The sequence below is a fragment of the Hetaerina americana genome, unplaced genomic scaffold (genome assembly GCF_022747635.1).
Source record: "Hetaerina americana unplaced genomic scaffold, ioHetAmer1.1.p SCAF_16, whole genome shotgun sequence".
Lineage (NCBI taxonomy): Eukaryota > Metazoa > Arthropoda > Insecta > Odonata > Calopterygidae > Hetaerina > Hetaerina americana.
In genome coordinates, this window is record NW_027286719.1 from 14,070 (window position 1) to 27,221 (window position 13,152).

The following is a 13,152-nucleotide window of genomic DNA, read 5'->3' on the forward strand; positions in this document are numbered from 1 at the left end:
GGAAGGCGACGACGGATTTACCTTGGTTTCTTCCAAGAGGAAGAAAAGGAAACCGCTTCTGACGAACGACGCAGCCGTCCCGGAAGCCACACCTCTACCGGCACCGGCACCTAAGACGCTGCGACCACCGCATATCGTCGTCTATGGGGTCACCGACGTCCAGGGACTGATTGGCCAGCTGTCGGGCGACATAGGTGGTGCTTTCGGCTTGGAAGTTCGAAGAGCTTCCATCCGGATGATCACCTCCAACAGAGAGGGACATGAAAAGGCACTCTCCTTGCTGCAGAGCAAGAAAATCCAACACCACTCGCAGCCCATTGAAAGGGTGCCAGGGATGAAGCTGTTCATCAAGGGCATCTCTCGATGGATAGCAGTCGAAAAGGTACGAAAAGATACGAAATTCGTAGCTTACGTCGCCTTACGGTCACGGAGGACGGAAACCCGGTCCCCATAGATCGCCACGTAGCGAACGTGGTAAAGACTCAATCGGCCATCGCCCCCGGGGACATCCGCCAGCTCTGCCACTGCTACGTCACTGTGGAGCGTTACCGTGGAGACAGAGGTCCACTCAGTGCAGCAACTGCATGCGGTTTGGACACATCGGTATAGCTTGCCGGTGTGCGAAACGCTGCATGCGCTGTGCTGGAGCACACGCAATGGAGGAATGCTCCCGAGGAAGGGGAGATGAGGCCATCTGTGCGAACTGCGGAGGACCTCATGCGGCCGTCTCTCGCCGGTGTCCCGCCTTTCAGGAGGCTGAGCGGCGACAACACGCCAACGCACGCAAGCCAGCACCAGGGAAGCAGGCGCCCAAGAAACCGGCAGCGGTACCGGGACAAAAACCATTCCGACAAGTCGATCACGCTACAACCTACGGAGCAATCCTGAAGGGCCCTTCTCAGGACAAGGTTCAGGCTGTCTCCGGAGAAGAGGGGAACATGGAGGTGGATATCACAGATCCACCCAGGGATGCTGAGGCGGTCCGAGAACCACCACCAGCGCCAGCCGTAGGAGAGGGCAACAAGGGGAACTTGTCACCCCCCGACAGCCTCCCTCCGAAGGAAGCGACCCTTCCTTTTTCTTCCGAAGGGAAGAAGAAGAAAAAGAAGCAGAAGAAGAAATCCCCGATCACCACCGGGGAAGAAGGAAAAGCTATTACGAAGCCAACCCAGAGGGCGCTTGGGAACACCCTCCGAACGGCAAGTGAAGAAGGCGAAAAACCAAGGCAGAAACAGGAAAAACGGAGAGAGGGGACATCAACTGATAAGTCTCCAGTTTCCGCAGAGTCCTCGCTGACACCAGACAGGGAGGACCAGGAATTATGGCAGACCATTGCCGTTATTGCATGCACCTTGAAGAAACTCGTCACCTCGACGCAGGGCAAACTTCTCCTCTCACTCCTGGAAGAGCTCGTGCGCAGCAGGATCGGAAATTCAACCAACCATGGCTGAACGACCCGTCCTGCTTGCGCAATGGAACGCCAACGGAATTCTTCGCCGACGCGAGGAATTACGGGCGTTCCTCCAGGAGAAGGGAGCCATAGTCGCCGCTGTCAATGAGACGCACCTTCGGCCAACGGACGCCTGGAGGTTACCTGGCTGGACCATCTATAGGGCGGAAAGGGATCCCAGGCGACAACGACTTAGAACATCAGGAGGTGCGGCCATCCTCGTCCACAGGTCCATCGAGCACCGAGCATGTAGAGAGATTTCTCACCCGCATGCGGAGGCTGTTTCGGTGGACGTACGGACAAGAGGAGGATGGCTCCGGGTCTCATCTCTGTATTTCCCACCCGGGAAACCTTGGGATCTGGATCTCATCCAGTACCTTGCGGGGGACAGCGGACCATCGGTCATCTTGGGGGACCTGAATGCCAAGCATCCTACTTGGAATTCACGGTCCTCGAACCCGAGAGGAGAATCCCTGCGTCAGCTAGCGGATGCAAAAGGCCTAACCATCTTAGGACCGGCGATACCCACGCACGAACGAGGGGACGTTTTAGACATTGCGATTGCTCACAATGTAAGGACGTCCCTGAGTTTGTACACATGCGTGGAACTGTCGTCGGACCACAACCCGATCATCCTGGCAGTGGGGAGCCGAATCCCAGTGCTGTCTTCCACCCGGCGATTGGATCTGTCGTCGGCCGACTGGAGCAGTTTCCGCAACGTCATCGCTGAGGAGCTGCCAAGAGAGCCACTGGAGCCGACTTCACCGGAGATGGCCGATCAAATGGTCAGCCACCTCGCCTCTGCAGTAGACGGCGCAATGAAGGCTTCGATACCGCTAAAGAAACAACGGAACTCGTATCTTCGGGTTCCACTTCCAGCGGCGGTTAGAGGCCTCATTGCGCGGCGAAACAACGTGCGGCGCCAATGGCAGAAATATCGTACAGCGGATGTGAGAAGGCAGCTCTCAGAGCTCAACGTTGCGGTACAGGATGCCCTCCGGGAGGTCCGATCGGGCCACTGGGAGGCGCACCTGCGGGAGGAGCTCCTTTCGGAAGACGGCAACGAGGACCTGCCGTCGGTGTGGAAGATATGCTGAAGGCTGCGGGCCCCTCAAAGACTGGTCCCGATTATTACCGACGGAGACAGGGAGGCACGATCTCCCATGGAGAAGGCGGAACTGCTCGCTGATCTCTTGGTCTGCAGCTTTTCACCCAATCCTGGGAATTCCGCTTCTGCCGAGATTGAAGAAGAAATCGAGGCGTTTGAAAGAGCCGGAGACGCCGATCTGAAAGACGCCTCGGAAATTCCGAGATTCGACGAGAAGGACGTCAAAGAGGCAATACGTCGCCTCCGCACGAGGAAGGCCCCCGGAAGCGACAACATTCCCAATGTGGTCATTTGGGAGCTTCCAAAGGCGGTGGTGAGGTACCTGACAAAGCTCCTAAATGGCTGTGTCAGGATTTTCTACTTCCCGACCACTTAGAGAAGAGCGAGAATCGTCTGCCTGCCGAAGTCGCAGAAATTGGAGGTGGGTCCCGGAGAATTCCGGCCTATCTCCTTGCTCGACGGCTTCGGTAAGATATTCGAGCGACTGCTGCAACGGCCGCTGACTGATTTCGTCCGGGAGAATGACATCCTCCCGGAGGAGCAGTTTGGTTTCCGTGCGCAGCATTCCACAGTCCATCAGCTGGTGCGAACGGTGGATTTCATCACGGACAGCTTCAACAGGAATAGGGCGGTTGCTGAGGCCTTCTTCGACGTCAGTAAGGCGTTCGATCGCGTCTGCCATCCGGCTCTCTTGTTGAAGATGAGACGACTCCATTTCCCACCTTGGATTGTTCGGATGGTTCACTCCTATTTGAGAGACAGGACATTCACCGTGCAATGGCTCGGGGCGAATTCAGGGGTGCGTCGGATCTCCGCCGGCGTGCCCCAGGGATCAGTCCTCGGACCACTGCTTTCCAATATCTACTCCCACGACATTCCAACTCCACGTGGGAACCTCGAGATCCTGTCTCTCTATGCCGACGATACGGCCCTCCTGTGCTGCTCCTGGCAGAAGGTGACCGCGGTGCGAAGACTGCAGAGCGCTGTGGCGGATCTCCTAGAATGGTACCGCCGATGGCGCTTTGCTGTTAACGCACAGAAGACGAAGGCGATCATCTTCCATCCGGGAAATGGTCGGCCGCCAGGAGTGAACCTAACTGTGAATGGAGTCGCCCTACCGTGGGAATCCGAAGTTACCTACCTCGGAGTGCTGATGGACCCGAAACTCCTTTGGAACGCCTAAGCGCTTCGAGTACGCAGAAAGGCATTCGCGGCGCTTAGTCGGCTCCGGCCGATTATCCGCCCGCCGGTCCTGAGTATGGGCACGAAGCGTAGACTGTACCAAGCGTGCGTGCTGCCTGTCATCACGTACGCTGCTCCGGTATGGTCAGGAGTGTCGCGAACGAGTCTCGCTCAAATTCAGGTGGTGCAGAATTCTGCTATTCGTGACATCATGGCACGCGGTCGTTACGCCCGCGTTTCCGAGAGACAACGCAGAAGAGTTCTTCCCGCCTTAGTAGCCTTGGAGGCTGGAAAGGCGCAGTGTAAGGGCTACGCAAGAGCCCTTGCAAGAAACTGCTCTATAAGCAGGACCCTCACGTGAGGGGCGGTGTCCTGGAAACTGCGATTGCTCGTGGTATTAGGACGTCGCTCAGCATACATACGTGTGTCGAGCTCTCGTCGGATCACAATCCAACGATCCTCTTCATGGGTACCAAAGCTCCAAGTGTTCCTCCGGCGAGCAGGTGGAATTATAAAAGAGCAGATTGGGCTTCCTACAGGAGACACATCGCCTCGAAGCTACCGAAGGAAGCTGAGGAACTTACGACGGTCGAAGAAGCGGACGGCATGGTACGTCATCTTGTGGAGACGGTTACCACTGCTATGGAGACTTCAATTCCAAGGAAGGCGGTGCACCCACACTTACTCCGAATATCACTCCCAACCCCGGTGCGTGCACTCATCAGGCGCTGGAATAACATCCGTCGGCACTGGCAGCGGTACCGGACCACAGACCTGAAGAAACAGCTGAGAGCCCTGAATGTCGAAGTCCAAAATGCTCTAACAGAAGTCCGGAAGGACCACTGGGAATCACGCCTGGAGGAGGAACTCCTCGATGAAAACGGGGAAGAGAGGGTTGATGGAGTGTGGAAACTGTGCAGGAAACTGCGCGGCTCTCAGCACACCGACCCTCTCATCATAAGCGGAAATCAAGTAGCGGCCTCCCCGGCGGAGAAGGCAGAGATTCTAGCGAGGTACCTCGAAGGCGTCTTCACTCCGAACCCAGGGAACAGTACTTCCGCGGCGATTGAGGCAGAAATCCACGACACAGGGAAAGCCAATGATGAGATTCCTGGGCCTGTCATCAAGAAAGAAGACGTCACAGCGGTCATGCGTCACCTTCACCCAAGGAAAGCGCCCGGCATTGACGGCATTTCTAATACCGTCATCCGGGAACTTCCGAAGGCGGCAGTGGCGTACCTGGCCAGCATATTTAACGGCTGCATCAGAATTTCCTTCTTCCCGTCCACCTGGAGGAGAGCAAGAATCGTCTGTCTTCCAAAGTCGCAGAAGACTGAGTTGGGTCCCGAAGACTTCCGGCCCATCTCCCTTCTGGACGGCTTTGGAAAGATATTCGAAAGAATACTGCAGGGGCCGATCTGCGACTTCATACGGGCAGAAGAGATTCTTCCGGAGGAACAGTTCGGCTTCCGCGAACGGCACTCAACAATCCATCAGCTAGCGAGGACTACAGACTTCATCATGGACGCCTTCAATAGGAGAATGGCGGTAGCCGGTGCCTTCTTTGACATAAATAAGGCATTCGAACGCGTCTGGCACCCAGCCCTTCTGTTGAAGATGCAGCGACTCCGCTTCCCGGCATGGATCTGGCGCCTAATCAGATCCTACCTGCAGGACAGGACATTCGTCACCAGCTGGCTCAGGACGGACTCTGGGGTTCGACGGATACACGCCGGCGTGCCTCAGGGCTCAGTTCTTGGGCCTATGCTGTTTAATATATATACTCATGACATCCCTAGGGATAATGGGCGTCATGGAATCCCGTCACTATATGCAGACGACGCGGCGCTACTCTACCACTCTTGGCAGAAGAAACTTGCTGCCGAGCGACTTCAGGAGGCCATCGATGACCTCATTAAATGGTATCGTCGATGGCGGATTGAAGTCAATACCAGGAAGACGAAAGCCATCGTCTTCCAAACCGGCCGAGGAACGCCACCAAACGAGCGAATGTCGGTGGATGGAGTCGTCCTTCCGTGGGAGTCTGAAGTCCTTTATCTTGGTGTGCTGATGGATCGAAAGCTCACCTGGAAATCCCAGTTGGAGCGTGCCCGCGCCAAGGGCTTTGCGGCGTTGAGTCGACTACGGCCGATTCTTCACCCGCGAGTCCTAAGCGCGGACACTAAGAGAAGACTGTACCGGGTGTGCGTGCTCCCAGTAATTACGTACGCATCACCGGTATGGCCTGGAGTGCTAAAGACGAGTCTTGCTCGAGTCCAGGTAGTTCAGACTGGTGCACCTCGGCGTATATTGGGGCGGGGTCGCTACGAACCCGCCTCAAGCATGCACCGCGACGGGAATGTGGAACCACTATACGTTCTACTTCCGAAGTCAGCGCAAGATTTTTTCAGAAAAGCAGCGGAGTCGGACTTTGCTGTTATCCGAAGAATCTCCGAGGCACAGGTCTGGCCGTGGGATCGTCACAAACGACTCATCGCTAGCCTGGACACCCCTGCATCACTTCCGCCAGGGAAGAAGCCAAGGAAGTGCTAAGAAGACTTCCCTGAAGTAATAAAGCCGCCAAGAGACAACGCAGAAGAACACAAAACGTCTTCGTAGTCCCAATGACTGGTAAGACGAATGGGACGCCTCCACAAAGAGGTAGTCACATAGGGTGAGGAAGCAGGACCTCCTATTCCCTTCCCGATTCCCATTCCTTACCGATTCCTCATCCGATACCGTCTCTGGGCCCGTCGGTCGAGTCACCAGAGATTTTACCCGGTTTATAGAACTATACCCGGTTTTTAGTGAAATCAAATTACTTTTGAAATTGATCATTCCTAATGTTTCATTGACTAAAATTTCCTCAACAATATTCAAAAGGTTTTCACCGAAACACACACCAAAATAAGGTCGGTTTTTTACCTCAATCCCCAATGCTTCAGCTGTAGAAGTCGACTTGGACACATATTCAAGCCGATGAATATAGGAAGGACCGAATTTTCTCTCACCTAAAAACGCAGGTGGTGAAAATTCGAATTGCATCTCATTAGCAACTCTAGCCAATCAAACGCATTGCATGTAATTGCTTACTACCTTGAACAAAAAGTTCCCGGAATAACCACCGTGTGGCGCTCCCATCGTTCCGATTCGAGTTCTGTTTTTTTTGTTAAATTGGTACATCTGTTGTTGATATTCCCTTTAAATCTTAGTGTCATAACTTGACATTTGCAAAAGTTACGTAGCCAAGAGTACATCTATCTCTGTGTGTGTTGGCGATTTTTTACAATTGCAGAAATGGATTTAAATTTGCAACAACGAACTTGTATTAAATTTTGCGTAAAAAACGGATTGGCGCACGGACGTTGGAAATGTTGGAAAAGTGTTTCGGCAACGATTCTCTAAAAAAAACGGTCGTTTACCAGTGGTACGAGCGGTTCAGAAGTGGTCGTGAGTCAATCGAAGATGATGAACGCAGTGGCAGACCATCGACATCGAAAGTCGGTGAAAAAATTGATAAAGTAAAAGAAATGTTGGTCAATAACCGCAAATTAACCATCAGAGAAATAGCGGAGGACTTGAACATTGCCTATGGATCCGCCGAAGACATTGTGATTAATGATTTGGGTTTCCGTCGTGTAGCAGCAAAGTTGGTGCCAAAAGACCTCTTTTTCATGCAAAAAAGAGACCGTGTTGACGTCGCAAAAGACATGATTTGCGAGGCTGAATCCGATCCCACATTCATCAAAAGGATCATTACTGGAGACGAGACGTGGGTTTATGAGTACGACACGCAATCCAGACATCAGGCAAGTGAATGGCGTTCACCAAATGAGCCGAGACCAAAAAAACCACGTCGTTTTCAGTCAAAAAAGAAGGCAATGCTGACGGTTTTCATGGATTACAACGGTGTAGTGCATCATGAATTTTTGCCAGAAGGCCAGACAGTAAACAAAGAGTATTATTTGGGCGTTATGAGACGTTTGCGTGAAGCAATTCGCCGAAAGAGACCAGAAATGTGGACAGAAAACTCGTGGATTTTGCACCATGATAACGCACCGTCGCACAGTGCTATCATTATTCGTAATTTTTTGACGAAAAATGCAACAAATACCATCCAACAGCCACCGAATTCACCTGATTTGGCTCCCTGTGACTTCTTTCTGTTCAATCGAGTTAAAAAACCATTACGGGGAACGCGTTTTAGCAGCCGAGAGGAAGTAATGGAAAAATCGCAGGAAGCACTGATGGACATACCGAAAACCGAATATAAAAAATGTTTCGAGGATCGGATCAAGCGCTGGCATAAGTGTGTTGCAGTCGATGGGGATTACTTTGAAGGGGACAATATAGATTTAGATGAATAAACTTGTATTTTTAATTTTCTGAATAAATTCCGGGAAATTTTTGATCAAGGTAGTATGATGGCTGATTATCAGATATGACATGAAATACAAATGAGAAGATTTTCATTCCTTGTTGTATATAAATGGTGTGAAGAGGTGAAGTTTTTTAGTAAAGTAAAGGGGTAAAGGAAGTAAAGGGGTGAAGTTTTTTAGTTGTTTTGCGGTATATGTGTTTGCATGAGTATTGGATGAAGGGATTTTTGCATGAGTGTGTGCGCTGCTGTGGGTGTAATTTTCCGTGTTGTTTTTTTGCATGTGGTATTTTTCCTTTTTACCGTTGGTGACATAACACCCCCCGCCACACGCCCTTGCGGCAGCTTGCGGGGTATTATGTAGATGTAGATGTAAATCATAATTACTTGCTTGCTATTTTGGATATTTTTCCCAATGTATTGTTTTCTTTGTAATTTGGAACATGAAAATAATGTGATGTGTACCTGAAGTGCAGCTACTGGAGTTAGTTGTGATATTCTCAACTTTTTTTCTGATTTAATGCTTACCTCACGTATTTCTCGCAAAAATCAATCCTTCCATTCGTGAAAGCTACATCAGATGCATCGGAAGGAATGCACTCTTCAACCAGGCGACGTTCTCCGATGTCAGCGCATGAGCTCGCCTTCGACGCTGGACGCGTCTCCCATGTTTTCTGACGTTTTGGTCAAAACAGACCAACTGGCATTTTTTTTGCATCACCCATCTAATTACTAATTATATCAAATTGCTTTTACTATTTTATGCTGTTATTTCTGCGTCTTCATACTTTATATTTGTGGCAATACGTATCTTATCCACACGTATCTCGGCCCTAAGATTTATTTTAGGGACCTCATATCTGATTCTGTTAGCGGAACCCATATCGCTACTCCTTTTTCCGCATGACTTTTCAGAGATAGCCACGTTGTATAATCCGTCATGAATTTTGTACGGATTTAAGGAACGGACATTTAAATTTACATTTCAAATAAATCAAAATTTCAGGATAAGTTTTACCGGCAGGGCACAATTCTCCTCTTCCCTAGAAATGGAAATTCAATCCAAAGATTTTAGAATCAACGCCTGCGAATTCTTAGAACTTTAAAATATTTTTTCTTTCCACATGCATGCACAGGATGAATCTGCGACTAGCTTCAGCGCCAAAAGCTGCTAATCACCTGCTGCAACATAATTAGATGCTCTCGGCTTCTATCCAAGGGAAAGAATAAGAATGACCGTGCAGGCAGAAGCAGAGGATGCCACGAATGTTGGACATCAGCAAGTTAGGCATCCCTTGGGATAAAGTGGTCCCTATATCGCAATGAATGAGATCATTTTCAAGATCTAACCATCATTATCAACTTCAAACACTTCCATTTGTAGGAGGGAAAGGAAAGCGAAATCTTGGGGATAAGGATACAGTATTGAGAGTGTACTCAAGTATACGTAATTTGTCAAACGCATTTCCGTTAATGAAGCAATTCTAAATCCTTTGAGGCATAATCGATGAAAATATTTCAAGTATAATTTACGAATTAATTAATTTTTCATCCAATGGCTAAAGGATTTCACACTTCCAAAACTAAAAATCTGCTTTGGGATAATGTTAAAATTTGGTTAAGACGACTTGGAGATAGTGTATGTATAGAACAGGGAAATTCACTTCACATTGGAAAATTATGACGAAAATCATAAATTAATATTTCACGTAAATATTAGCTATTGTAAGAGGAACTGAATAAAATTAAAACAATACTCTAATAGAATGCTAGAATAGACATGATAAATTCACTATAAGATTTTATTTAAGAACGCCATCGGGTTTAGGAATATTGATAAATCGTTCGTACAAGAATTGACCGAGAAAAATTTTTAATTTTAGAAACCTCGTAAAATCTCTCTATCGATGGAGAAAAGTGAGAGAGAGAAAGGAGAGTAGATATTCAGATAGTCATCTTTATTTTGGGGCGAGATTGAGACTCTGGAGTCTCTTCTACCACCTGACCCCTGAAGAGGAGAGCAAGGAGAGAAGAGGAAATGGCAGATGAAGAGAAAAAAGAAGAGAGAAATGAAGAGAAAATCAAATTGAGAAAAGGGGAATGAGAGAGGACCGAAAGAGGGCGCGAAGAAAATGAGAGAAAGAAGTGAGAGAGAAAGCGATAAGAGAGAAGAGCATAATAGAGGAAGAGAGAGAAAGAAAGAGTAGGAGAAAATAAGTGAAAATGAGGGAGAGAGAAATAATAGTGAAATTATGAGAGGGCGAAGAGGGAGAACGGAATAAGAGGAGAAGAGAACGAAAGAAGAGTTGGAGGATGGAAAGAGAGAAAGGAGCGAAAGAACGAGAGGCATGAAGAGAGAGGATGTAAATGAGAGAAAGACGTAGAGAGAGAGAGAGAGGAAGAAGAGAATAGGAGAGATGGAAATCGAGAGAAAAATATTGAGAGAGAAAGGAAGACAGTGAGAGATGGTGAAAGAGAGAGAGAAAGTGAAGGTAAAAGTGAGAGAATGAAAAAATAGAGGGACATGAAATAAGAGAGAAGGGAAGAAATGGAGACAAAGTGAAAGGGAAGGAAAGGAGACAAAGCTTCAGAGTGGGGGAGAGAGAGAGAAAGAAATTAAACAAAAAGTGAGAAAAGAGAGAGATAACAGATTGAAAGAGGGAAATGAGAGATAATGAGATATGTTGAAGGATGGATGAAGAAAAGAGAGATTGAAAAAGAGGGGGAAGGAGAGTGAGATAGGGATAGCAAGAGAGAGTGAGGAGTGAGGTGGAGAGAAAGAGAGACGGAGAGAGAGATAGAAAGAGATAGATTGAGAGGCAGAGTATGAGGTGGAGAGAAAGGGGCAATTAAGGGAGGGAGAGATATAGAAAGAAAGAGTGATGAGAGAAAGATGATTGGGGAGAGTAGGAGGAGGAAACTAGAGAAAATGAGAGGGAGAGGTGGAAAGAGAGAGAGAGAGAGGAAGGAAGAGAAGGGGGAGGCGGAGAGGTAGGAGGGAGGGAAGGCATCACTCGCCCATCGATCGTCGGAATGGCGGACTGCGAGTGGCTCCACCAGCGCCCAGGTGGCGAACCGAGGCCCATCGGCGATGCGTCGAGCGATCGATGCGCGGCGCCACCAGCGGGGGTGGGGTGGAGATAGGGGGTGCGAAGGGAAAGGGTGGGGATGCACCAGCATCCAAACGGCCTTCGAGGAGGACTGTCCCTCGCCCCTCTTGGCGCCACCCTGTGAACGCTGAATGCTCATGGTGTCTACCATGCAACCCAGTGGATGGGGGGGAGATGAGGCCTTCCTCCGTGGCACACTTCCCGGCAGCGCGGCTGGGCGTTGACGCTTTGGGTGTGGTGCGTGTTGGTGAGCCCAGAGAGTGCAAGCGTGACCTCGTGCAGCCGCGCGCCCTCCGCACGCGTCTCTCGATCGATGCTCACGACCCGTGCCGTGGCTGCGTGCGCCGGAAAGGCAATCGGGGAAGGAGGTGGGAGCGGGGGAAGGGAGGGGTGCCCAGATGTATTCGAAAAATGAAAGGCGCGTTGAAAATGCGTACAAATCTCTTTCTTTAAAAGAACGGGTGGTGAACATTACAGCAATGGTGACAAAAAACACGACCCAACTACGACAAGAGCGGGAAAAGCAGTCCATTGGAGTCACTTGAGAGACACTTTGGAGGGACTGGTGCGCACTATTTGGAGCCGCCGCCAACACTAGCACCACGGCGGATCAACGAAGGGCGGGGGAGGGTCGCGGGAGCGTGCAGCGGTATGCGTGTCGGGGTGGGGGCGATGAGAAATAGGCGATGCGTCGGCAGCAGCAGCAGGGCGGGGGTTGCGGGGGGGGCTGGAGGGTCCTCCGAGCGTGGGCGGGAGACCTCGCGGGCGCCACCGGTGCATATCACAGGAGTGGTGGGGACGGTGCCACCTCGGCGTTCAGCACGGCCCCTGGTGGTGCCCGCCGAGGCCGTCGCAGAAGGGGCAGGGGCCGTGCGGGGGCCGCGGGGGGCCGGCGTCAAACTCGGGCGGGGCGGGCGGGGTGCTCGAGCACCATCGGCGCACCGATGAAAGCACCACCAGGGCGGCCACTGCGGCGGCCACGTGCCACGCGAATGCCACGGCGGCCCATGCGTCTACGTCAATGGTACTGCCATCCTCCGAGACCAGACGCCGGTACGGCGCGCCGCGGCCGGAGGCCACTAGCCCGGCGTGCACCAGCCATGTGCCGTGGGCGAGAGCCGCGGCGGCTCGAGCGGGTGCGAGTGCGGGGCGCGCGGCGTGCGCGGTCACCGAGGCGGCGCAGCCCCAGGCGGCCGCCGCGATTATCTGCAAGGGACGACGGAGGGGGGAAGGTTCGGGCGGGAGGGCGAGCAGCACCAGGGCGCCCTCCGCTGCAAAGGCGAGCGGGAAGGCAAGGCGGGCGGCGCGTCGGGGCGGCGGAGTGGAGGCCGCCGCCGAGGCTACGTCCGCAAGCCCGGAGAGCGCGAAGAAGAGGTAGATGGTGGCGGTGGAGAGGGCGGAGGCGGTTGCGTCCCTCCCGCCGCCCTCGTCGGCATCGGCGGTGACGTCGGGATTGGTGTGTGACGCCACCGCGGCCGCCGCGAGAGTGGTCACCACGCCCGCGCCACCCGCACATACCTTGACCAGGCCTTCCAGGGGGCAAGAGGGGGCACAGGGGCGCTTTCGTTGGCCGCCGGCCTCGCCTGCCGCCGACCACGACCACTTGGCGCCGAAGAGCACCATGAGTGCCCCCGGAAGGGCGTATCCCGCCAGGCGGTTCATGTTCACCGGGTGGCGGCGGAGGCGAGGCTGGCAACGGCGGGGCCACGCGGCGGTGGGGGGCGGGACCTGTTGCCGCCGAGACACGCCCCGCGTCGCAGGCGCACTCCCGCCCCTCCCCCTCCCTTCGTGATCGAATACCGATCGGTGGCAAACGGTGGGCTTGCCGGGGCGTGAACCCGAGCCCCCAGCGTCTGGGGACGCAGGATCTGCTGATGCGGCCGCGTACACACACCGAACGACCCCGGCGGGAACCGGGAAACGC

At 52.3% G+C, this 13,152-nt stretch overlaps 1 protein-coding gene across 1 annotated transcript; it reads right to left on the reverse strand.

The window, feature by feature from the left end:
* Positions 1 to 12,044: 12,044 nt before the first annotated feature.
* On the reverse strand, positions 12,045 to 12,890 carry LOC139687043 (transmembrane protein 45B-like). The gene has a single exon (XM_071584148.1). It carries the CDS (start codon positions 12,888 to 12,890, stop codon positions 12,045 to 12,047), a length of 846 nt encoding a protein of 281 aa, XP_071440249.1.
* Between the last annotated feature and the right edge of the window lie 262 nt (positions 12,891 to 13,152).

Coding starts and splice junctions, on each gene's coding strand:
- LOC139687043 (XM_071584148.1), bottom strand. CDS start 12,890: ATGAACCGCCTGGCGGGATACGCCCTTCCGGGGGCACTCATGGTGCTC.